General features: G+C 40.2%; 1 protein-coding gene across 1 annotated transcript in view; it reads right to left on the reverse strand.

Moving 5' to 3' along the window:
* Positions 1-27,336, reverse strand: part of LTBP1 (latent transforming growth factor beta binding protein 1) — a 333,365-nt gene that overhangs the window by 130,370 nt on the left and 175,659 nt on the right. Inside the window, 4 exon segments of the mRNA XM_037528248.2 lie at positions 3,657-3,728; positions 7,850-7,952; positions 24,912-25,186; positions 26,429-26,653. Of these exon segments, the coding sequence (XP_037384145.1) occupies positions 3,657-3,728; positions 7,850-7,952; positions 24,912-25,186; positions 26,429-26,653 (675 nt within the window).

Raw genomic sequence — 27,336 nt, forward strand, 5'->3', positions numbered from 1 at the left:
TAATTCTATTTCTACATCAAACCTCTAGCATAATAATCAAATGGCAAATGACAAATGCTGCTCTCCATCCATCAGGAAATATAATTGTAGTGTTTGTTATGATAAATGAAGCAAATTATAACAATTCCATAATGTTGAGGGTAGAGAGGCAGGTTTTAGAGCTCCATGTGCATATATGTAATAAATCATTCCTTTGAAAAGATAATTGCGGCACTGCTTAGAAAGGAGGAAAAAACCCAACTCTTAGAGCAAATTATTTGAAAGCTCCTCAAATTAACTTGTGCACAGTTGGTTCTTTGTTACTGAGCGCACATTATGAAAAGTTGTTTCAGGTCGTTCATTCACTTAGTTGAAGGAAATAAAGTAATTCTAGTTATTAATCACTTTAATTTTAAATTCACTCTGTAAATGGAGAAGACATTAAACTGTAGAACAACGTGGAATGCACAAGTAACTAGATGCTTAATGGGCTCCTTTTGAAAAGTTTTAGGATAACAAAATCAAAAAGGTTCAAGGCTCTAGGAAAACTGAGTGTATTCATGTAATGTGAGAAAGTTCTATTTAATTTTACTGACCAATAATATCACAGAGGGGCTGAAATTAAGCCCTTCTCTCAAAAGCAATTTTAATAGATTATGCCGAATGAAATCATTTTATGAGTCAATCTTCTCTGTAGTGTAATTTAGCGGTGCCTTCATGAGGCACCATGAAATAGGATTTTCTGTGATACTTCACTCCAGAATCCAAGCCAAAAAGTATAGCACTGTTTTGCAAATATCCTCCTGAGACAAAGGCAAGCCAGGATTCAGTGTTACTGACCATCAGTGCAACTGACTGGGCTGGAACCATCTGACATGCTCAGAATGAACAAAACTTGCTAAAAGTCACTCCTTCCCACTAGCAGAGAGACAGTTTTAAAAACTTCAAGCAATTATTTAAAGAATTCCCCAAATCTATTTCACTCAATGAGACAGCAAGTAGGTTCTTAAAAATTTCCACTGCTAAAGTGGAGTCTTAGGAATACAAACTGCTAGAACCTTGAACCAGCCATTGGAAGGAATATACTGGATAACATCTTTTTCAGTAAACAAAACCAAATAAATATCAATTACTTTGACTCATATCTGTCTCTATAGATAGCTCTATTGTCTATCCAAATTATCTACTACCTCAAAAAGACTTTACAGATGTGTGGGTGTGGATGTGCTTGCACAATTGGGTAAGGGACACAGGTTGCACAATAAAGAAGCAACCGGAAGTTTAATCCAGGTGGCTGTCTTATTATCTGTGTCTCCTTGGATATATACTGTTTTTCAATTTCTAATTGGGATTAATAATGTTCATATTTCATCCCACCTGGAAAAAACATGTATAGTCTCCATTAGTTGACATTCAGAGAAATTAGAAGCATTTAACATTCCAGAGAGAATGTCTGACAATTACCTAGTCAGGCAGGATTAAAATGATGAAAGATAAATAAGGATCCTCCTCTGTCTATAGTCTGAAAGAGCAAGTAGATACACCTGATCACAGGAGACACTTCAGGAAACTCGGTGCGCAGAGGCTAAAACTCATGTGCTGAGTCAAAATGTCATCTTCTCATGCACAACCTCCAACCCTGGGACAGAGTAATGACAGCATCGGAGAACTGGAATGCTCCTGCAGAGTCAGGCCATCCTGTACACCGTGTGGCATCCCTGGCCAGATAAGCATCGTTTGCATCACTTCTCTGTGCAGGAAACTCATGACTTCCAGGGGTGTTTCCAAAGAAAAGACCTGCTTATAGTTGCTATAAATATGTCTTTTTGTAACTCCATTCTATTGACCTTGGCTTTTGAAACAACTCGTAAAAGTCTTGTTTGGTGTGACAGTTCATCAGACATTTAAAGACATGTTTACAAACACTTAAAGATGTGTTTATAAGGAAGCCATTTTGTTTGTCTTCTATCTGCACTTCTCCAGGCTCAACACAAGTGTGTGTCCAGGTCTTCACAAGCATGACACATTTGCAGCCAAAGGACAATAAACAGTCAGACCTCAAAATCTGGTTGATAGGCTTACTATAAAGTCCTCACTTCCAATGCCCTACTCATCTACTTCTACTAAAGCATCCTGAAAATGCATTAGAGAATTACATACAGAATTTTATCCAAACCTGTGAAAGATTAACCAATTTATATTGTATAATATACATTTAGCCATCAAGTCATTCATTTAAGTAATTCTTCCATCTAATTGCTTCAATCTTCTCATCTACTTATAATAATCTTTTAATGATCTCTTCAATTCTGATTGCTAAATAATGTCAATAAATACATTATTACCATGGTAATAATCCTAGCAGTTGTTTTTTCAAAAAGTGGCTTGGGTACCCTCTCCTTGAGCATCAAATTCTTTCCAATATTCTTTCACATGTGATGGTTTACTTTTAAAGACATGCCATACTCCTGTGCATTTCAAACTATTCTTTCAATCAGCAGGTCTTACATATCATAAAGTGACACAAATTCACATGGAACAATTTTTTTAAAGATTTATTTATTTATGCATACAAGAGCCTGGGCACAGGCCAGAGAGGCGGGGGGTAAGAGGATCCTCCAAAGTCAGAATGGGGAGCAGAACAGACAGACTGACAGAAATACACTGCTGAGGGGAGCAGCGGGCAAGACAGATGAGAGGTCTGCCTCGCCATCTGGGTTTCTCCCTGGCCAGCCCAGGATCGAGCTCATGCTGCAGAGGCTGCGGATTGCTTCATAGCGCTGTGCTTAATCCCTTGCGCCAGCAGGGAGGCCCACTATGGAACAATTTACTAAAGACAATTCTAAGGGGCTTCCCTGGTGGCCTAGGGGTTAAGTCTCAGCCCTATCAGCACTACAGCCCGAGTTCGATCAGAGCTAACCCACATATGGTACAACAGACCTCTCCTGTCTCACCTGCTGTTCCCCTTAACAGTGAATTTCAGTAAATCCTCCTGTTGTGCTCCCCACTCTGTCTCTGGGCCTCTAGCCACAGGCAAATCAGTTAGCCTCTCTGGGCCTGAATGCTCCCTTACACAAAGTGGACTAAATGATCTCCAAGATCCTCCTGCTTTCATACCTCTTGCAAAATAAACTAAGAGGTAGGGGGGTACGACACTCAGAGCATTTCACATTTAGCTACACAATTTGTCCTATTACCCAAGAAAGTGTGCTAATGCTAATATTTAATATGTGAATACTTTGAGGTGGCCAGCAATATTCTGAGGAGAGTAAAAAAACAGAAGCCTGATGCCCAATTATAGGTCAGCAAAGCAGTAGGACTGGCTGGTACATGTGTACTCATGTGTGCACACACATGCACACTCAGGCATCTGAGCACGGCCAGGAGGTAACCAGCATGGGACCACAGTGTGTTCTGCAATTTGTTACACTCTCCTGTCAATTTTACTATAATACAAGAGAAGGAAGGAAAGTTCCATACAGTTTAAATGTTAGTGATGCTATTCCAGGAACCATACGTGAAACCTCTATACTTCTTCACCTACATGAAGTAAGCAGACGCTGGTTCATTCCATGACTCTCAACTGCTAAGTTAATGAACAATGTGTGACCAAACACAGGTTTCCAAAGAGCCAAAATAACTGCTGATTTCATACCAATGAATCCAGCTAACCTTACCTTGGCAAAAAGTGTTGTTAACCCGCTTGAAACCTTGTAAGCATTCCATCATTTGGTTATATCCATGATAAGCTGTAATGAAAGAAATAGTTGCTTGTTATACAGATGCTTTATTCAAATTCTTCAAGTCATAGATTACTATATGTGATCACCAAAGTCATCTAAGGCATTAGTGGACTAACTTGTTCATTTCAAAGATACCAATTCAATAGATAGCAATTTCTTTCACATTATCCTTATTTTTCAGTATACTTATTCTGCAATAGAAAACAGTTCCAATAAATTGTCAGCAAATCTTTATTATGTTAATTGAGTGAATCAGAAGATTACTATATATTTTTTCCAATCAGTGATTCATTATTTTTTTAGAGTTAAAACTTTTATTTTTTTGAATTCATTTCCTTTATTCTTGCTCACTTATCCATCTCATTTTTTCTTTCTTTTTTATTATTTTTATTTTTATATTCCCCATACAATTGCACCCTCCTTATTTACAAAAGATCTATTCCTTCCCAATAACTTTCTTTAGGCATTGCATTTTCTTATCACAGGTTTGGGGATGGCATGTGCTATTCTGCCTGGGAGAGTTCTGGATGAGGCCTCTTGTTCCAGTAAAGTTCACTAATGGCACTCCATTTCACTCCCAAATGACACTGTTCCCAAATTACATGCTCATCTACATAAAGGCTGAGGTGTCCTACACGGGCATCTGGGGAGAACAGGCAGTGATGCGTGGGAACCAGATAATAGAAAGGCTGCTGTCACCGCGCAGAAACCACATCAAAATAATACTAGTGTTTAATCATCTATTTATCCACAAAATCCTTTTCTTTGAGATTCTGACAATCTCAAATGAGACCTAAGTGACTTCTTGACATAGTGGATACAACCTAAGTTTTGGGGTCAGCAGACCTAGTTCAAAGCTTGGCTCTATCAATAGCCAACCTTAGGGGACAAGCTACCTGGGTTTCCAATGGCAATTCTGATAAAATTCACATCTAATGAGCAGGGTGGGGCTGAGATGGAGTTTAGAGATCATTTTGCAAAATGCCCTACCACAGTGCTTGACAAGGAAGGGTAAGGCCTCGCTAAATGACAGATGCCATTGCTATTTCATGCAGTTGATAAGGTATCCTTTTATTAAGAAGATAATGACCAATAAGAAGTCAAAATAGGATGTAACCAAAATAGTGGTGGCTAGTAAAAAGAACTGAGTAAGAAAAAAGGAAAACTGAAAACCAAAAGGATATTTTCTTTTGGAAAATAATGTTGCCCCTAATACTTGCCCTTTACTCTCACCACAGGGTGGGTATTAACTAGTGGTGCCCTCCTCTTCATCATACATCATCCTCTGTAGATCCTTGAGAATGTCTCAAACAATTCAAGTGAGGCGTCTGCAAACTGTGAGTTGGGAGGAGACCAAGGCTGGCATGGGGAGCTGCCCCATCCAACAACTTGTTCTCACACCCACATAACAAAGACACTGGAGCAGGATCCCAGCAGAGATGGTGGGAATCATAGATAGTGAACTGCTCAAAGGCAGAAGAGATACTATCCTGGTCAAAAGTTTCAAGTTATCTCCCTCAAGACAGGGATTCAAAGCAGATGAGTTCCTACATTCTTTCTCAGTTGAGGATTCCATGCACATTTCCTCCTAAAAGCTTTTAAAAGACAAGGGACTTGTTCGTGAGAAGCCTATTTCTAATAGATTATAAATGAATTAATAAAATCACTTGCAGATTTAAAATTACATTGTCACAGTAAAAAACGATCAGCAATGAAAGGTCTTTTTTGTACGTGGTTAAGCAAAAACTTCAAGCATTAAGTAAAACCAGTTGAAAACTAAAGTTTGAAGTACTTTGAACAAAAAAAAAAGCAAGAGAGAGATGGGAAAACAAAACCAAAGTATATAAAGCCAAGTCAAGTCTGCTCTCTTCCAAAGTGAGTATGATTTAGAGAGTAGTACCAACCAAGGAAAGTTTTGAAATGACACAGGAAGAACATGACCCTCAGTGTTTCTAGGGAGTGAGTCACTTAGGACGGCGCAGGCAGAGTGAATGTCAAGATGATAATAGTTTACTTCATTCATTGCTCTCCCTGAAGTGGAATCAATCTCTTCAATTTCATGCATTTAATGAGTCAACACATGAATTTACTTTCATCAACAATTACTTAAAAGCAAAAGCAGCTTTGTACTTTCACATTCTACTTAAATTATCAACAACTCTGAAATAGAGAGCTAACAAAACCATATAAAGCAGTGATTTTTTTTCCCCAGATGATGCAATTCTAGATAAAAATGATGAAAGGACAGGAGTGAAAGTTAGGGATTTTAAAAAAAGAACTATGAACCTCCCCCCCCCCCCAACCTCTTTCTGTCCCTTGATACTTCAGGGTTTGGAAAAGAGGCTAGAGAAACAGCTAAGGAAAAGATACAGAGGAGGGGAGAAAGAAAAGTAAGGGATAAGATGGGATAAGTTTTAGAGAAACATGAAGACAGAAAACTAAACTGTAAGAACCAGACATCTTTCTTCTGACCTTAAGCCTAGCAGTGGGAAACACACAACCCCTGTCCCCACAACCCCCCCCCCACACACACACAGTATTCCTAGTGAATGCAGAGAAGACAGTTAAAGAACAAAAACAAGTAACATTTCCCCAACAGTTTAGGTGGACTCTTGTTTCATGATCTAAAAGACTCAACAGCAAATAACAGAGTAGGGTGTCAAACTCGGGTCTACCTAACTCTAAAATTCATGTTCTTTAAATTACACACCAAATGTCTGCTAGATAACGCTTTGGTCATGTTCCCAGGATAATTTTTGAGCCAACATGTTATTCAGTGAGAAGGGACCATCACACTCACCCCACTTATTGGAAATGCGCACTGCCAATCTTACCAAAGCAGCATGGAGTGTCTACTGGGACATTCTCTAGTAATCAGTGTCCTGTTTAAATGACTTTTTCCCTAAATGGAGAATTCACTACTTATCACAAACTTTAGTGGGTGTTTCCACAAATTGGTCCTCTAAAAGAGGATAGGAAGAGTAGCAACAAAATAAATGAAATTAACTTCAGGTCTGAAAGGATTTAGAGAATATGTAAGTTTGAGAGTCAAAGAGGTCCAAATGAGAGACAATTATTTAAAACAAACTGTTATGATGGTGAAAGAAAAAGAAGCACACAGGGAAGACATGTGGAATAGTGACTCCACACTGGCAGCTTCTAGAGTGAATGTGGAGGTTTAAAAGGCAGTTGAGAATATCAATCACATCAACAGATGTTTATGAAGAATAAAAAATATCTATATGAATCAGCTGAGAAATTCCTTGTGGTTGAGATTATTTAAAATAAACTATAAAAACCTTCAGCAATACAAAGCAAAGGAAGATGCTTGAGAAAATTATCACTTGCTTTCTTGGCACAAATATATTAAGTATATTAAAAAAAAAGACTCAAACCAAATTTCCTCTGTCTTTCTAGATCTATTTCCTAGACATCAGTTTCTAGACTGAATGCTACATTGAAAAACTAAAGTGCAACTATATCTGGGAAGAAAGTAGCAGAAAGATATTCATCTGGATTTATTCAACTCAACAGGTTTTGAAAAACAGACTTTACAAGCTAATCAAAGCACCTAGGTATCAGCAGAAATCATGGCACTAAGAACTGGGAAAGTATAAAGTAGTGACTCGGAAGAGAAGGGGCAAAGCACTGCATCTTAGTGACTCTAAATTTTTACAATTCAGCTTTTCCTTTTAGTAAAAATTGAAGATATGTAGTATCAACAAAACTCACAAAGACATTTTGGTGATAATCAAGATGTCATTTAAACATATTAACCTAAGACACAGCTGCACTGTTTTGTTTCTTTTTTTTTAAATAGGGCTTGAAATAGGTGATTATTTTTAAATATATCTCTTTTTCTCTTCCCCTAAGAGTTTATTTAATGCATTACAAAGTCAGGAGACTTTGTAAATAAATAATCCAAGTGGAGAAGGTAACTGATAACTGTGTTTATTAAAAACCAAAATGAATATGACAGTTTATACGGACATGCCAGGTCCTGGCAATACAAACAGAGTGTGATGTTCTAGAATTCGGAAGTTATTTGGAACTCATATGAAAACGGTAATGGTAAGGAAACAGATACGCCACATTAACCTGCAAAGGAATGATGAAACATCACTTACACGGCTTCTTGGGGCATTTCTGGCATTTGTTAAAGCCCCAGGAGGTACCCACGGTTCCACAGCAGTCCTCCTGCTTTGAAAGGCCAGGGAGCGCTTTGCCACACTGCAATGATGAGGTGTGAAATATGAAGGTTAATTGAGTGCAGGATGCTCCGCTCAAGAGCACTGCTGTGCTTCACAATCACATTATAAAACACTTCCCTGGTTATTGACACAACTGGGGAGGGAGGATTCAGACTGCAACCCCAAAGAGAGCAGAATCAAGATGGCACTGAGAGGAACAAGCTAATTTCCAAGGGCTCCTTGGCATTTTTAAAGTCTTATGAAAATCTGTCACTGCTCACAGCACTGTGTGAAACATGAGTTTCCAATGCCATTTTTTCCTTGGGGAGAACCTTAAAAGTTCAATAGGCGCTTTGAAACTTTCATTCAAACCATCTGTTTAAATCTCGGCTATGGGTTATCAGGTGACAAAACTATAAGTATGTGGCCCATGTGTAATGTTGGTAAGGTGGCACAGGTCCCATCACAAGAAGCTTTGGTTTGAACAGGACAGGACAGAAAATGATTCCTGGCTGAGCCCAGCTGGCTGAGGTAGAGACAAGTCTCCAGGCAGCCAAGCATCTGGCCCAGAGAGGTCAGCAGCGAGACAGTGCTGAGAGCGAGTGAGCAAGACCAACAGGCAAAGGTCTGGGGCTCAGGAGCGACTGGAGGGACCCCAGCTGTCAAATACCAAAATACATCTCATTCCCCTGGCAGGCACCGGTCAGGAGAGGCTGAGAGGAAAGGTCTGGAGTTAGAGGGGTCTGGGCAATGGATCCTCTGCTGTGGGCCAATCCCGAGGCCAGTCCAGGCTGTGCAAGCTAAGCCCTGACCCCACCTCTGAATGGTCTCTCAACATCTATAAAAATCCTCTAAATGGTTTCCAGTGTCATCTTTCTACAGACAAATCTGATCACATTATTCTGCTGATCAAAACCCCCCGCATCTCTCTGCTGCCTGAAAGCTGCCAACTCCCCTTCATGACACAGAAGGTCCTTTCTCTCTGGGACTCTTCACCTCATGACATCCCTTCCCCAAGCACATCCAAGGGCTCCCATTTTCCAAATAATCTCTCTTCCAAAAGCTGCTTCTTCTGCTTGCAATGCCACTCCTTTTTCATTTGCCTAGACTTTCTTCATACTGTGATGAAAATCTCCCTAGGAAAGAAGGCTCCTCTCTCCTCCTTCCTCTTTACTCCACAGCAATTTCTACGTGGTTCCTCTGCCTCTGTCATGCCGTTAAATTAAAAGCAGATATATCTGATCTGTCTTCTTATACCAACACACAGTACACACTGCAAATGCCCAATGAACGCTAAGTGAGGAAGCTCTGTGATCCGGGAGCCGAGCTCTGTGAAGACCAAAGGGTATCAGCAAACAGGCCCAGACTGGGGAGCAGAGGGAGGCGACATGAAGTCCAGGCAGGTGGTGGCCCCGAGGAGGGCAGCAGGTAACAGACACCTGGCAGGCCTCCAGGGACAGACTTTCGTCCATGCCGCCAGTCCCAGCCCACAGCCTTCTGAACGAGGCTTTTGGTGACTACATGTCCAGATTGTAAACCAAAACCAGAGATGGCCCGGCACAGTTAATGAAGTTTCAGTTACATCATAGCTTTGAAGTTTTCAGGGCTTGATGGTTTTTAATGATTTAAACAGGATGTTGTGTGCCTTCCAAAAACAGTGCATGATGAAAGGGGGAGGGGAGACATAATAAAAGGGGGAGGGGATGGGGTGAAAACCTGAGGAAGAAAAGCATGTCCTGGCTGGATTTATGGAGTTCTCGAACCCCTTCAGCTTAATCAGAGAAAGCTTAAATCTGAAATAGGAAGCATGGAAGGAGGAGCAGGGAACAGTGCTCCAGGCATAAGCCTGGAATCGAAATGATTATGCTAAGCTCACAGAGGTCTCCACTGTGGCAGTCTGCTGCCAAGATACACTTAATGTTTATTTCTAGTTTTATCAAATTTATGGAAGACACCCAGGCCCATCTTATGTCCATCGCTCTTATACCAGACTCTTAAGCAAACAAAACTCTCAACACTTGCTGATTTTATATGCTCAAAATTTTAGTAGTAGTTAAAATCCAATTTTCACCTTGGGTTCCTAGAACATTTTATTTGGTAGGACAAAAATTAATCATATCTCTCTACCAGGCCTCCAAAAAAGGTAAAAGGTTTTCATTACAGGATTCAGGTCACTTATCCTGTAGCTTTGTTTTCACAGGTCCATAGCCAAGAGCAGCACCAGCCTCCAAATAGATTAAATAAATGGCAGCGTAGGTGGTACCACAACACTGTATGTTCCTCGCAAACTGGGTCTGCACAGTGTAAAAACAGGCTGCAGGGGTGCAGCAGGCTCATCAGGAGACAGAAAGTGATTGCATGTGCCCCGAAGAAAGCTTTTAATCACAAAGAGGTCCCAATGCAGCCAGAAACTTGCCTGAGGGCTCTCTGTGGCCACACCCAAGGCTCTCACAGGAGAGACTCTATGTCACCACTAGGTCTGACCTGGACACAGGAAGTCCCTACAGCAAAGGAAGGCAAAGAAGAATCTCCTCTCCTCCCACCATAAGCCACACTGGAGAGTGACACAGAATAGGATGAGGTCAGAGTGCAGAAGGCATGTCCTTCTCTCAGACTGGTAGACTGTGGTTCTCCTCCATGAGACAATCACCTGGACACAGACAGTGTAAATGCATGTTAGGCACAGATTGAGGTGATTTTTTTCTTAGAAACACAAATGCAAGTTCTCCAACATCAATCATTCACCACATTTTCAGAGAAAACTTGTGTCTCAATTCCAGACCTGTCTTACATACAATCCATCAAGAAGATGTGCTAAATGTATAATCCAATATGCAGTGACTTCCAGACAGGAGGGAAAATCTATCCCATCAAGTAAACAATGTGCAGTGGCTCCTCAAAAGGTTCATCCAACCTCGGGCTGCAGACTAGGGGTCACTGGAAGTCCACATGTCCACGCCAGGTGTCAACAAGGTAAACAAAAGCCGCCTAGAGCAGCAAACAGAAGCAGGAAGGTACAGGTAATCAGTTGCTATGAGAATCCCATGAAAAAAGTAGAGACAGCAAGACTAGGAATAGTGAGACCAAACATTCTTGCTTTCAGGAAGTATTTGCATGATGGAAGTATTTCCAGGACTAAAGGTGAAAAATCACAGGTAGAAAGGTTTCAACTCAGTAAGCTTGTGACTCCATCGACTATTAATGCTCCTCAACAATGGAAGAGATGCTGACATCTTCACTGGAAAGAGGCAGAGGACCACCTCTCAGACATGTCCAGTGTATAAAACAAACGAAGTCTAAGGTTTTTGTCAGGTCAAGGGGTGTTCAGTATGTATACACTAATAGGTTGCAGTACTTGACTTAGGAAATGAAAATGACCATACAGCAGAGCCAACTTCAAGGTTTCCTGTTGCTCTCACTCTAAATCAGGGCCGTGACTGGGCAGACATGCTCCTAATCATCACATCTATCTTACTCCTCCCTCCTATCGACGGGTCCAAAGATGCTCCCCCAGTCTGAGCCTCTGTCTACAGCACTTACACACACTGAACAGCAAAGAGAAAAACAAACAGAACTGCTCCAAGCACAGATGCATGTACTGGCCATGCTTTGTAGAAAATGCAGATCATGAAGGTAACCTGCCAGGCCTTCCTATCTTTCTGTCTGTACTGTACCTAAGAAGTAGGCTATGCAAGCAGCAACACAATTCCTCCATGAATAGCCACATTAGAACTTCTGCAACACAGTTATTACAAGCAATGTTGTCGACTTTTGAAACCAGGTGTAAGTTAACAATGCAAGATAACATACTTTTCCAAATTCCAACCTGACTGAGAATCCCTATCTGCAGGACTCAACCCTGGTACTGAAGTAATGCCATGGCCCTCTGACACTCCAAAGCCAGCTGTGATTCCAATTGTTTTCACATCTCCCCATAAGGATACTAACATGTTTTATAGTTTAATATGCTGCAACCAAGGCAAATTTTGTCAGTGAGTCTCCATTGGAGTTGTTTCAGAGATGAATAATAACTTGAAGATGTTGTTATAGATCTTGGAGTGTGATTTACAAAGATTTAATTTTCACACTATCCTCAATCCTGTGAGTGTTTGCTATACTGTGCCAGTTTCTAGGGAAGAGAAATCCAGCAGGAGGAAAAGAAAAGAGCACTGAGCTGGAATCAACAGACCTGGATTAAGTCCCCGCCCTCTTTTAGGAGCTATGAGATACTTAGCAGCTCTTCCAACCTCTCTGGGCTAGTAATGGGACAATAACTGACATTAGGGATATGGTGAGGTTAAATGATACATGTCCCAATGGGGCTGTCTTGACTCCATCAGCCCCGAATGTGGGGATTAGCCAAAGGTGAGCTTCTGGGATTTGTTCTGCACTGGGACACAGCATTTGAAAAGCAGAGTGCAGGCTGCTTTTCAGGCCCCACGCACCCCAGCACCCCATGGAGTATGATCTGTAGCCAAGGTTTAAGTGCTGGCCATTCATTAGGCTTTTAGGACACATTTATTAAGAGTGTTCAGATAATTCATTAGTAAAGGGTCACTCCCTGAAGATGGCCACCATGTCAAGGACCCCCTATTTTAGTCTCACACTAAAAACTATAATACTGAAATACAATAATGAATTGCCCCTATCATGCATAAAATCCACTTTATCTCATTGTCAGACACCATTATACAGTGAAATATATATTTATTTTGAGTTTTAATAAGAACAATTCTCAAAGAGAATAAAGCACCAGAACCAAAGGAACAAATATGCAAAGATTAAAATATTCAAGTCATAGAGATTTTGAAAATGCTCCTAGGGATGTCACTGAAGTAAAACATGAAAAAAGATAGAAGGCTGATTGGTGCGACTCTTCAAAGCCTGCAGAGCTGTGTTTACAAAAGAGTTGAAATGAGCAGACTCACTGGCTGGACTAGAGAGAGATTCCAGAAAGATGGAGGAGCTCTAGAAAAGACCAAGACCCACCCCTTCTGGGAGAGGACCAACCAGGGCAGGTGAGTAGGGGGGAGGGAAGAACTGAGGAGGACAGGCCAGGGAGGAAGGAAGAGAGCAAACAGGTGGGAAAGTCAGAGAATGGGTTAAGTCATGGAGAGCTTTCCAAATTTGAGATTAGAACGGTAGTTGGAGGTCAAAATTGCCCAGGAGACAGGAGAAAGGAAGCATCACAGTTCTGTTTTTCAAAGTAAAAAGATTTTTAATTGCTTTCATTAAATATTGGGCATCTGTGAAAAAATGACAAAAACAAATACTAATAAAGAGGAAAAGGAGGTAGAGGAAGAAAAGAAGTTCTTATAAAAGCATAGCTCTCTGAAACATTTGCTCCTAAGTTTAAAAAAAGTATTAAGAGCATATCATTAATGGGGAAAAAAAGGAAAGAAATGATATTGAAGATAAACATCAGTAGACCAAAATATGAAACTGGATAGTTATTAAAGGCCCACTGGTCATATTTCTCTCCCTCCGACAAATGCTATCCCAACACAGCAAACACCCAGGAGTCTCCATGTCTCACAGAGTTAGCACTTTATGAATATGAAATTGACCTCTTCATACAATCATATTTCCTCTGTGCCCAGTGAGAAGTAGTATAAAAAAAATGATCCAAAAATGAGTAAACAGTAAGATCTTAACTTCTGCCACTGGACCAACTCAGGCCCCTACCCTCACTTCATCAATCACCACCTACATGAACATGGGAAAAAGTGCCAATCTCTCTCTACCCATTTTCTCCTTTATAAAACATGAAACTAAAAATATCCATTTTTCAATTTCACAAGCGAACTGAGGGAATCCATGTGAGCCAGACCTATGAGCCAGCATGCCCAAGACACATGATCAGATCAATAGTAGACCTTCCTCCGGCCCCTCGTTTAGAAACCTGGGTTTATTTAACAAAGGACCAGGTATTTGAATAGTGACTTACTCAATATACAGTGTCCCAGATTCCACTTACAGAGATGTGTAAAAATAAACAATTCAATTAGACAAAAATATAAAAAAAAGATAAAAATGTTATTAAAATTTTGCTTAAAATGTTCAGATTCTAGAAAAATTTTCTGGCTAAAAAAAAAAGACCCAAAAAATACTTGCTGTGGATGATTTTAATTACACAGATTTCATTTTAGTTCTGCTCAAAAACACACCATAGTATTACTGAATCATAATAATTCAAACATTTAATATTGATGTTCAAGCAACGCAGGATTTCACTTTGGGGACATCAAGATCCTTCTTGTCATGTGGTACATCTTGGTACCAGCAGATCAAAACAACAAATTCAAAATAGCTGAGCCTAGTCTGCATCCTCTGCCCCTCACATGTCGATGGCCCCTCACAAAACACCACAGTAAAATGTGGAAGTTCCCAACTAAGACAGGTCTCAGAAAGTATCTCTGTATCTGTTCTTTCAGCTGAGTTATGGACTCAATTCTTGTATGTCCCTGCCCCCAAATTCATATTTGAAGCCCTTACCCCTAATGTGATGATATTAGGAGGTAACTCTATGGGGAGGTGATGAAGTTTAGGTGAGGTCACAAGGGTGGAGCCCCATCAATGGGATTAAGGTCTTAAGGAGAGAAGACAGACCAGAGCTCTTTCCTTCTCTGTCACATGAGGGCGCAGTGAGAAGCCCACTCTCTGGAAATCAGGCAGCGAGCCCTCCCAAGAATTCAGCCTGGTCACCTTGACCTTAGAAGTCCAGGTTTCAGAACTGTGAGAAAATAAAGTCTGCTTCCTGCAGGCACCCATCCAAGGTATTTTATTATGGCAGCCTGAGCTGACTCTACAGGTGGCAATAGCTTCTCGTTGAGTCCTCCATGTTCATGAGAGACGGCACAAGAGCTAAGGCAGATGACTAGGAAAAGGATTGGCGTGGGAACCAAACAGACTTACTTTTAGTCCTCACCTACCACAAACTCAGTTATAGAAGGAAGCAAATCAGTTTGCTCCTCTAGACTTCAACTTTCTCATCAATAATTTTTTTTAAAGATTTATTCATTTATTTATACAAACACTGGGTACAGTCAGAAGCACAGGAGGGTGAGAGAATTCACCAGAAACAGAGCAGGGAGCAGAACAGGCAGACTGACAAAGTACACTGCTGAGGGGAGCAGCGGGCACAGCAGGAGAGGTCTGCGTGCCATGGGGGACCCTCACCAGTGGCCAGGGATTGAACTGGCGCTACAGAGGCTGCGGGAAGCCTTGCAGCCCAGCGCTCAACCACTGTACCACCAGGGGGGCCCTCATCAATAAAATTTTAAGGAGAAACTAATCACTCACATTCAATGATGTACCTAAATTCTGTCATTTGTGAAGGCTCTAGTACAGAGAGGAGGGAACCAAGTAATGACCAAGAAATGGTTTCCTCTGTCAGGACAATCCTATGAAGGTCCAGGTTTCTTAGTTGCTCCAGCCTGCCAGGCTCATACACTGGACTCCTCTTTCCTAGCTCCATCATCACACCCCTGACCAGGACCAACCTAATCAGTGATGACCACAAGGAGCCTCCTATTGACCCCACCTCATACCCAGCTCTTTGCTACAAGCCTGTATTCACAAAAAGGCAGCTCTACTTTCCTGAAAACATCCATGGCTCTTCCAGGTCTCCCTTCTAGATTATGAAAAGCAATTACGTGAATATCAATATGCAAAAATCAGAAAGTATTCAGGAGAGACATCGAGATACAAATTTTGTCAAACTTGAGCTGTTGTAGCAAACCCATAGTTTGGCTTCAGCCAGACATTAGAAAATGACATTAAGGTCCATCAACCCGCACTTCACACATGTCCCATAAATCACTCCACCTGTGTAGCTGCCACACTCACTCCCATCCAGAGGCACCTATTCCAATGTCTTGGCACAAAACCTTGAGGTATCTGGCAAACAGAAGCTCTGCTCTTAGTGCTCTGAATCTGGTTAAGGAATGGGAATCCCATTTATGGAAATCTTGGACTCCTTCCCATAAGAACCAGAATGAGGTTCCTTATGGTGAAATTCTCACTGTAAATAACAACTGAACTACCCATTTTCTGTCACGGCTCTTCGTTGTTCCTATCATCAAGCTTTTCACTATGATATACACAGATCCACTCTGGCGACGTGACTTGCTCATCTTCTGAGCAAAACGGTGTTCTTCTAACCTCTTGATAGTTCTTCTAACTATGACTCAAAATCAAACTGGAAAACCTCATCAGAGTTCTTCATTGTCTACTCACTAGAATATTAAATATGCTTACTTCTATGTGCCAGTAAGGAAAAAAGCCCAGGTCTCTGAACCCTATCACTAATGCAAATAGAGCAACATATTTGATCAACTTGTCCGAAAGGACCAGCATCATAAAGGAGAATATTGTACTGCAGAGCACTGGCAGGGGAACAGGCATTGTCTCATAAGAAGAGGAAAACGCTTAAATACTTCCAGATTTTCTAAAAGAACTTGTAAAAAATTTGCTTTGGCTTGAGCAGAACATTCTTTATAGGCAAGGTTTTCTTTCTTTTTTTTTTTTAAGTCCACCCAGCTTTCTTTTATTAGAGTAATTAAAACAATGTTAGGCATTTGGGGTATCTGATACAACCATAATCCTCTGATATTTCAGGCTATTGATTTTACAAAGTATCTACTGTGACTAGGGCATTAACTGCTGGAAATGTATCCACACTGATTTCTGACAGTGTATTTGTTTAAAGCCTGCTGAAGCCAAACCATGGGCTTCAAGGAATTCCAGACAACTACTTTAGTTTATGAAACAGTATTTTAAAAGTTACACTAAGACAAAAATGGCTTTAGAGTAACATACAAGGGGAAAAAGTCTTATGTGTGAAATGTACAATTGTACTGATACCTTTTCTAAAGAAATCATCAAATTGGTGCTGCCTATTTTCTCCACCTCTATGATGATTTGAGCATTTCAACAGTCAACTCTACCAGGTTCTAATATGTGTATTCTGTTATTTTTTAATTGCAGAAAAGACCATAAGCATTGCCGTGATTATATTTTGCCATAATTCCAGTTAGCTTTTCCTTTTAGCAAAACAACACATCCAAAAAATAATCCTAGTGCTAGACTGTGAGATGAAATTTCTTCCAAATTCCAGTCCCAAAGACGTATCTAAAAAGACAGACTCATGTTGAGGGAAGAAATAAAGATGGAAACATATAAAGGCCATTATTACTATGTCAACGAGATCACTTCGAAAATGATAAACATAAATGCCTGTTCTCCCCAGTGCTTATTTCTCCAAATGAGTTAAGAGAGATTTTCTGTCTGAAGCTTCATTGCCTGTATGTTTCTGTTTCTGAAAAGAACAAAAACCATCCTGGGCCTCAGAACACTAGGTAAATTGTAACACGTGCCTCATTTGGTCAAGCTTTCCATTTTCCTGTGCCTCATCCAAGTATACGGAACTCAAAACTAATAATTACCTGTGGTTTGGTCATAAGTAGTGTAGAAAAACCCAAAGTCACAAATCTTCATAGGGTTTTAGTTCCTGGAGCAGGGAACCAGGCTGCCTTGTGCACGCTCTTCCACTTGTGGCAGGAATTTACTGCTCAACCCAAAACCCACTTGCTTCCTCTCAAGTTCCAGCTCCCTAAATGTATTAGCCCATCTGAGCTGCCGTAACAGAATACCACAGGTTGGGCAGCTTAAACACCAGACATTCCTTTATTCATAGCTCTCGAGTTCAGAGTCCAAGATCAGGGACGCATGTCGGTTCTGGTGCGGACTCTCCTCCTGGTTCGGAGGCTACCATCTTGCTGTGCCTGCCCATGGTGGCAAGAGCTCGCTCAGACATCTCTCCTTTTAAAGACACACTAATCCCCTTATCAGAGCCTGACTCTTATGACTGCTTTTAATTTTAATCACCTCCTTTAAGACTATTTCCAAATTTGACTTTTAGATAGTCACACTGAGGTGTTAAAGCTTCAAGATATGAATTGGGGAAAGAACAGGAGCATAAATTAATTCACATCACAAACAGGTAGATCAAGTGATTCATACTGAGCAATGGGCTGTGGAGGGAGTAATGAGTGTACTAGGCAGTATCTGGTACAGCAGCTAGCATTCTCTTTCCCTGTTGCAAGAAATGAGACCACCTATTCCAGAAAGAGCAGCATTAACATGGGAGAATCAGCATCATATCTGAGGTCTTGTAAGCTAAGTGGGCCCAACTTCACCTGCTAGATATCTGGTCCCTGCAAAATGTAAACCTTTGTTACACTAATTTATTACTACAGCACAATCTAGCCTAACTGGACTAACACCCACATTTACTTCCTACTTATCTGGGTCCATCCCTGAGCTCAGTTCCTATGAAATGCACAAGTTTGGCAGGAAAAAAAAAGAGGCACAAAATCAACAACTTTTATTATATTCAAAATGGTCTGATAGGATTCTCAATGCACTAGGAATTCAGGGAGGAGAATATGGTATGGGTTAAAAAAAAACAGGGAAGATTTTAGGGAGAGTCAACACAAGATTCTCAAGTACAGCTGGTGTGGGTTACTCTAGATATTGATCATATTTGATATCTGTAGTTTGCTTTTGCCATAGATTCTGTGCCTATATTCATGTCATTGGTATCTAAGAGGGTGAAGAAGAAGAAGAAAGATGTCAAAAGCATCACAGTCAGAGGACTACAGGGCTTAAAGGAGCCTTGGTAGTCTTCTGAGCTAATCCAGTTACCTGAAAAGTAGAGAAACTGGGGTCCAGAGATATGGAGAGTTTGTGAAAATGGAGAAAGCTATGAACTTAGAAACACCAACATAATCTAGTTCCCATCTCTTAGACTCTCAAGTTTCACATAGTAAATGGGAGCAAGAATACCTACTTTTCTTTGTTTTGAAGTTGTTTTAAAGATCAAGATCAAGCAAGGTCACAAATATGAATGCTCTTGATCAACTATCAATTTTACAAACACAGTCTTCCTAAAAGTCCTGCCCCAAGCCATGGAATGTTAAGAGTATATTCTTAACAATTCCATCAAACTTTATACATTCTAGACCAGTCCTCTCTAAAGTGATCTTGAAAGCACTGTTGTCTTGGTTCAAAACAACACCCCTCAGTCTGGAATTTACAATTATTTCAGGACTGAAAATATATTATTTTAAATATTCTCAATGGTGGCAAATCCCTGTTGGCTGGAGGTGGAACTGACCATTGTTCATTTTCAGATTCAGTGAGAACAGAGTCAATGAATGAGCTGCAGAAGATCAGCAAAAACAGACTCATTTTCTTGTGTAGCTCACAAACTAGTTCTGAAAACAATCCCTTCAAAATAAGTTTCAGAACTGTTTGCTTAACATCAGTATCACTGGAGTAAGTATAGTCCCATAAAGAGATCTTGTTGAAACTATCACATTTCATATGCAAACCCTTTCAATAGCAAAAAGAGAAAGAAGAAATGGAAGGATGAAAAAGAAAGAAAAAAACAACTATCCTCAGTGCAGGAACTAACAGAGTGGAGCAGGGGGCTTATCTGTCTCAGTACAGAGGAGATGGTAACTCATCATTACAACTTTATGGGTCAGATACTAGAGGATTTTAATTAAACTAGGTGATTCCACTTCATTTTAGCAAATCTCAATTCCCAAGGGATCTTACAGACAGAGCCAAGGTGTATCATATTGAAAGCATTTTTGTAATGTATAGAGCCTAAATCAACCATCAATTCAAGCCATGGTTTCTTAAAACTACTTTCAACATGCTCAAGCTATCATCTCCCAAATGTACTGACCCCCCAATCTATCGACTTTGCCAATATTAGAAGTGATGTCACATCCTTCCATTCTGAACTGCCCCCAATGACTATGACTATGCAATGACATTCCTATGCAAAATCAGAAGTCAAATTATTAATAGGTGTGTTATTTTAGTGAGCCCCCACAGGTAGAAAATACAGAAAACTGATATTCCATGTCATGATAAAGGCATTTTCATTGCCAGATATGAACATCTGATAGGGTAGGTTTGGGAGAGACCTGAGGGGCAAAAACTTGTTGGTCTGTAAAACAGATCAGGGAGAGTGAGCCCTGAAGTTGGCAGACTCTGTGGTGCCCAGAAGGCACTGGCTAGGGAAAGACTGGAAACTGGACAGTAGGAGGGTGATAGATAGCTGGGTCATAACCCATTCTCTAAAGTTCTCTACTTAAGTTCTAAGAATCTGTATTTTGATTACCCTCATGCCTCAGTCCCTCATCCTCAATCCAAGTAAAATGAGCGGTTCACCCCATCCCTGGCAGAAGCCCAGTGACAAGCAGACATGTTCGCTTCCACATACAGTGTTTTGCCCTTTTGGATCTTATCCCTCTGTTCACTGACCTTCTCAACTCCAAGGAAGAGTCAATCTGACAGATGCTATTGGGGCAACACCAGCCACCACCACCACCACCACACCCTAGGCACCAGCCCCTGAGATGCACACAACACCTTCTGCAACACCTCCTATTGTTGACACAGGTGAGCTTTAGCAAGGATGGCCACTTTGGAGTCACTGGGGACAGCAGACTTGCTAACACTCAATTAAATATTTCTCCAATTTTGCCAAAGGAGTACTTGAGTAGGGCACTGAAGGAAAACCCAGATGGCGTAGGACGTGCCTGGGGTTAATGACTTATTCCACCCAAAGGAGGCCAAGCTTCAGTAAATGCAATCAGCACACCCCAACAGGACTGCAGCTCATGGAGAAGGCAGATGTCTAGGGGCCTGGAGCCTGCCTTCCCAAGCACCAACAGCACTGCTTCAAGAGGATGAAGGCCAAGTTCACCTAAGGGCTCCAACCCCCCGATGAGGTGACCTATGGAAATGGTGCAGGAGAGAGGGCCACTTACACAAAGGTACCTGCGGCTGACCCAGCCCGGCTGACTTGGTCTCCTTCCCACATCATGGGTAACACACAAGAGAGGCCAAATGTTTTTGGTAAAATGATTTACAGGTATTCTTAAAACTTCTCAGCTATTTGCATATTTTATGAATTTAATTTAGGGAAATAACCAGTGGGAAAAGTATGACAGTGATTCTGGCATTATCCACGTCAGAATAAAACTAGTCTTTCATCATAGATTTAGGTCTCACCCCATTACAGTGGGAATGAAAGATTACAAGCACAAATTAACATCTCATCTCCTTTAATGGAGGACCAATTCATTTTCCATCACTGAGATTTTGAAAGCCAGCCGTCCGTCTCTACGCCTCTATCTGTCCATTCATCTGTAATCTTTTTGCCATGTGGAACTGCCTGGCATAGCATCTGTTTCCCTACTTTCTCACTGGCTTCTGTGTGGTGGAAACTGAGAAATATTTTTCATCAAAGTCCTGTGACAGAAGTATTGAGGTTTTTTTAAAAAGCACTTTCAGCCATGTAATTAGACTTTCCACTTTGATGAACTCACACTTTCCTATTAATTGCTCCATGATGTTTATTTTTAAAAAATTAAACAAAAGTTAAGTGCATCTCTTTGGCCCTTCAGAACTAACTCAGTCTGTCTCTGTCTCTGTGTGTGTGTGTGTGTGTTTGTTTGTGTATACACACACAGTTCTAAGCTTCATTGTTAAAGTTTGTAGCGTCAGTATATCAGCATTATTTATCTGTCAAAAAAACCTATCTCCAATTAAACAAACTTTTACTTCCATGGTCCATTCTGCTTCCATTTTTCCTGTCAAAAAAATAAATTGTTGGATCAACTTCTAGAAGCTCTAAGAAGATTCCAAGCAGTTCTCATGTCACTTTGATTCAAATTTGCCCCGCATCTTATTTACACAATCAATAATTAAAGGAAAGGCTTTTCTCCAAGGATTTTGCAATTTCACATCAAGTATTTGCCCCTTTCTTTTCTTCCTACTCTACATAAATATTTTCTTTTGTAGTATATCAGAGAATTTTATCTTAGAGGGTTTTTTTTTTCTATTTTTCTTAGCTGTTAGGGGAATTTTACAGTTGCAAACTATAAAAGTGGGTTTAGTTAAATCTTCATTTGATCTTAAGTGAGCTGAACACAGTTCTGAAATGATGTCTCTTGTTCAGGTTTGCCAGTCTTTCTGTTTTTCTTAATCAACTCAGGTGATTATATGTGGCATTTTCCTGCATTTCCAAGCAGAAGGTCTTAAGGACTTGAATGTTTTTGTCTCATCTTTTAATGTCTATCTCTAAGTAAGGGGCATGTTCCTGGGTTTAACAAAGAGCACGTGGTCGCAAAACCAGGCGAGGGCAATGGGCTTCCCTACTGGACTCCTCATCCTACAGCGTGATTCTGAACTCTTCCCAGACAAGGTCTTTTCATACCATCTGGTACCATAAGATCACTGCAAATGTTTTTTTTTTTTTCCCCAGAAATTGGACAATAAGTGAAACATGCTTAAAACAAAAACTCAACGACATAAATTTTAAATTTAGGTCACTGTGAAGAGAACCAATGTAGGATAACTGACACCCCATACAATGAAAACAGAGTGCATGGTCAATGTCCTAGTGATGCGAAAATAGACCAAAAGAGTATTTTCTGAGGTCTGGCCTCTCCTTGGAAATTAAAAGTAGCATAAAAATGTTAAAATCTTAAGCACTTGAAAACATAAGATTATCCTGAAAGCAGTTGGTAATGTCTACCTAGTAGAAATGTAATTTATAATTTGATCTAATACAGTAAGTAAGCTCTCAGAACTGTTCTCAAATGTATTTGGAGTACATGTATGTGTGTGTGTATGTGTGTGTGTGTATACACACACACACACACACACACACACACACTGTGCTCAGCACAGTACTGAAAATACTTTGATAGGGGCCTCCCTAGTGGCATAAGGGGTTAAGACGCAACCTATGAAGCTCACCACAGCCACTACAGCAGCACAAGTTCAATCCCCAGCCAGGGAGGTGACCCACATGGTGGAGCAGACTTCTTCTGACTCCCCCAGTGCTCCCCTCAGCCGTGTATTTCAGTCAATCAGCCTGTTCTGTTCCCCACTCTGTCTCTGGTGAATCCTCTCACCCTCCAAAACTCTGGCCTATACCTCAGTTCTTGTATGTATAAATAAGTAAAACTTTTTAAAAAAAATACCTGGATATATATCCAGGTAGCAGAGATACCTAACTTTGTTCTTACCCACCCCCAACCCCCGCCAATTCCCCTCCAGTAGACTCAATTCTGCAGTCATATTTCTAGGGTCTAGTTTTGTCAATTCCTTTTTTCCTCCATGTATCTTCCATGTATGAATGAAATCATCAGCATTTGTCTTTTTCCTGACGTTCTTATTTAGCCTAATTTCCTCCAGTTCCATTTCATTTTGTACAAATGGCAAGATTTCATCTTTTTATAGCTGAGTAGTGGTCCATAATGTAGTATTCAATCATATATATGTCTCACATCTTTTTAATCCACTCTTCCATTGTTCAGCACTTGGTTGTTCCCATAACTTGGCTACTGTAAATAGTGCTGTATTGAACGTAGGAGTGCATCTATCCCTTCAAAATAGTGTTTTTACACTCTTCAGGTAAATACCTAGGAGTAGAATTTCTAGGTCAAATGGTAGATCTATTTTTAATATTTTGAGGAATATCCATACTGTTTTACATAGCAGCTGGGCCAGTCTGCTGTCCACGAACAGCATGTGAGGTTCCTTTCTTTCCTGTCTGTAATACAAGCCCAAGAAAAGTCCTCATGACTTTCTCTACTATCACTAGGTCTATTCACTGACCACTGAGTTTTCTTCATTAATCCTCTTACTCTATCCCTAAAGCAGCACTCGACTCCCTGATTGATATTCAAGTGCACACCATTCTTGAGCTGAACTCAAGGATGGAACAGCTTAAAACAAAGCCACACATCTTTACCTCAAAATCCCCCACCCATGCGAGTTAATCAAAGCAAGCAATTATCTGATCTCTGAAGCAAGGGCGTTCAAAATATTCCAACTCATCACAATCTTTTTCTTCACAACAGCCCTTAATCAATTCCTGATGTGTGATTCTTCACAAAACTCCCCACATTCATCTATTTCCAGCATTACTTCTTAGATTAGACCCTGGTCATCTCACAATTGCAGCAAGAACAGCTTTTCTTCCCTCATGTCTACCACCCCTAACCCCACCTACTCACCCCAATCATTCAAATGTTGAAACTTGAAATTGCTCTCTAAAAATTGAAAAATATATTGATGTTGTAACTTTAAAATTCAGCTTAAAATTATTCTATTCATAAGTCCAGAATTAACTTTTCCCCACTTTTTCACATAAGAAATTTTTAAATATGCTGAGATATTCAAAGAATACTAGCTTATCCACCCTTCAGTCAACTATTATTCCAAATTTGTCATATTTGTATGTAAAATATATTTGAAAGTAAATTATGGGCATCATTGCATTCATCCCTAAAATGTTTTTATTTCCAAGATTAAGGAAATTGACCAACAGTATCATTATCACACATTTAAAAAACAAAAATTTCAAAACATATACTCTCTAGTCTATATTTAAACTTTCCCAATTTTTCCCCAAATGTCTTCTAGAGCTGGCCTTTTTTTTTTTAACTAGGATTTGATTAAGGTCCATGCATTCTATTTGTTGTGGTGGCTCTTTCTAGAAAAATCTTTACTTTTCTCATGATTTTTTTTTTTTGGCATAGAAAAACTGGGGTGTGGGCCAGAGGTGCAGGGTGTAAGAAGATTCACCAGAGACAGAGTGAAGTAGATGAAGTTTATCTTCAGCCCCACTGACCCTATCGAAACCTGTGCTGAGCATAAGAATACACTCTTTACTTCTGAGCTTAATCTAAATTGATGATGTTTCCTCTCTTAGAAGCATTCGGCTTAAACATGATCTTCACTTGAGGAATGCAAAGGTCCAAGAAACCTTTGTTTACAAAACAGGTCCATGGGTCAGTTTGCCAAACTCGTCTCTAGAAAGTCATTTTACCAAGTCTGAATTTCTTATTAAACTGAGACTATATCTACACTGCCAAACTAACACGACAAGCCAAGCTCTTACCTGTGATCCAACGGTTTCCTGGAAGCACCGGCCCAGTTGCGTCTTTGCAGCCACAGGGTAGACATGAGGAATGACTTGCTGGTGGGAATATGTGGAATGGACTGTCTGGGTCTTCTGGACAGGAAGCCCCTGGTATGAGACTTGGGGCTGGCTTGGCTGAGCTTCCTTTACCTTCTGGCCTGTAGGGCCATCAATTCTTGAAACCTGATGTATCTGGACTGAAGCTTCAGGAGGGTGCTTCACGTGAATATTGACTATGTTGGGAGGAAACTTCACTAAAACAGATGGGGGGGAAACATGTTACATGTGAGTAATTAATATGTGAGTCAGGATGTGAATCAGCATGCAAATAAATTCCACACACACATCATTCTTACATGAACATGTATTGCACATATGGTAGATTATACATGAACATATATTACACATATGGTAGATTATACATGTAATGAGTATATATCTTTTCGACAATCGTCAAAATTCTTGATGATAAAAGGTGTATTCAAAACAAAAATTAAACCCTAATTTATATATTTTAAAAGCTAAAGCTACAATTGTAAAGAGAAGCTAAAACATCTCATGGAAACATTCATGAAATGAAACTATGATATTCATGCTTCCTGCGGTCACAGGTCAGCACATTTTATCAAATGACAATAATAAAGACTCAAGAGTTTGAATACTTTGGAATTTCTCACAAAGTTTTTATTATAGAAATAGGATTTACCTTTCTACATCAAAAGACATACAATGTGAACATAATTCTCTTATCCCTAAACTAGCATTTCCTCTGTGCTTCTTGTGATACACACATGCAAGCACACACAAAATACCAGATATTTTGTATTTGTACCAAGATTTGTTTTCTATGGTTTTTCCAAGAAAAGTTTATCTCTTGAAGCTAACATTCAGATTTTAAAGAATGAGAACTAGTAACACTTCTGAGACCTTTTCACAAATTGTGCATGCAAAACACATGCCAGGTTAAAAAGTCTGAATTAGTCATAGAATTTCTGAGCTTCAAGTGACCTAGTTTACCTTCTTCTACAGATGAATAAATACAGATGAAGCCTGGTGAGAGTAAGTGATTGTTTACAACTAAAACCAAACATGCTTGGACTAAAAACGAGACTTGGCATTTGCCAGGAGGTAGTGGGTGATCCACTCGTTCCTTACCATGTAAGGGCCAGAACACTTCCTTGCTCCTCTATCTCCCAGGCCCTGCCAGAACCTTGTGATGCACATCTGTCAGCTCTTGAGGCTGAGAGTCACCCAAGAAGGATGAACGCCTTATTCTTTTCTTATTTCCTTGGTACCAATTCTGTGTGGCCTGGAAAGCACTGCTGACATATACCAAGGCCCACATTTTGCCTGACTGCCATCTCTCTGGCCACAGATCAAATACTGTCCTTTCTGTCTCAATACCAACGCTGGCCATCTGCAGACACAGGGCTTCTGTATAGAGTTGGCAGATGAAGAGGTCTGATGAACGCATAACATCAAAACAGTAAGCTTACCCTTGACTCCTTGCTGGTTGGTCATGGTCAGAGGCAAGGTGTGTGTAGAGTGGACCATGTGTGTTCCCATCGCCTTGCCTGACTGCTGGGAATGCTGATAAAGTTTAGGTACACTGGCACCACGAACTGGGATCTGACAAAGCTTCCCTGTGAAATTTGGAGGGCACTGGCATTTGTCCCTTGAACTGCACTGGCCACCATTCATACATGGGAGATGGCAAATTACTGAAAGGAAAGAGAGAAAGTATGGAGAGCTGGTTAGTTTCTCAAATGCTACGTAATGATCAACCAACAAAACTCCCAAAATACATAGCCTATACAGCATTGTCACATTCCCACTGACTTCAGAAACAGAAAACAAAGGAGTAACTAAAATATAGCAAAAACAGTCTCTATTATTTGCTGTCTTATTCTTTCCATCTTAAGTCACTTAACCCCAATTGCTTGTGGTTCTTCTCCCCCAACAATGGAAAGAATTCATGGGAAAAGTATATAAAGTTGCCGCTCAAGATTATTGCTGGTCACAACGTCCTTTTTAAGTATCTCCAGCATTCTGTAATTACCTTGTTTTCCTATTTAGTTATTAGTTTATTAACTCTCTTATATCCTCCGTACCTAGAACAATGCCTGGCATGGAGCGAACATTAAATAATTACTTCCTCAAAGAATAAGCAAAGAAACAAATTAAAAATTACACCAGTTGAGAATTTTCCTTATGTAAGACACTGAGTTAGGAAGTGCTACCCAGAGTAAGGGAGAATGGTTTGAATCCTGTTTGACAGAAAATTGCGATCCTGATAGAGTAACAAGACCACAGTGAAACCTAGAAGCACCAGAGCAATCAGCAATTTGGAACTTACTGTAAATACTAATAAATCAAAGGACATATTGGGTGAAGAGTTTTAAGT

Source organism: Talpa occidentalis, unplaced genomic scaffold (assembly GCF_014898055.3).
Source record: "Talpa occidentalis isolate TD23 unplaced genomic scaffold, MPIMG_talOcc4v2.1 talOcc4.5, whole genome shotgun sequence".
Taxonomy (NCBI): domain Eukaryota; kingdom Metazoa; phylum Chordata; class Mammalia; order Eulipotyphla; family Talpidae; genus Talpa; species Talpa occidentalis.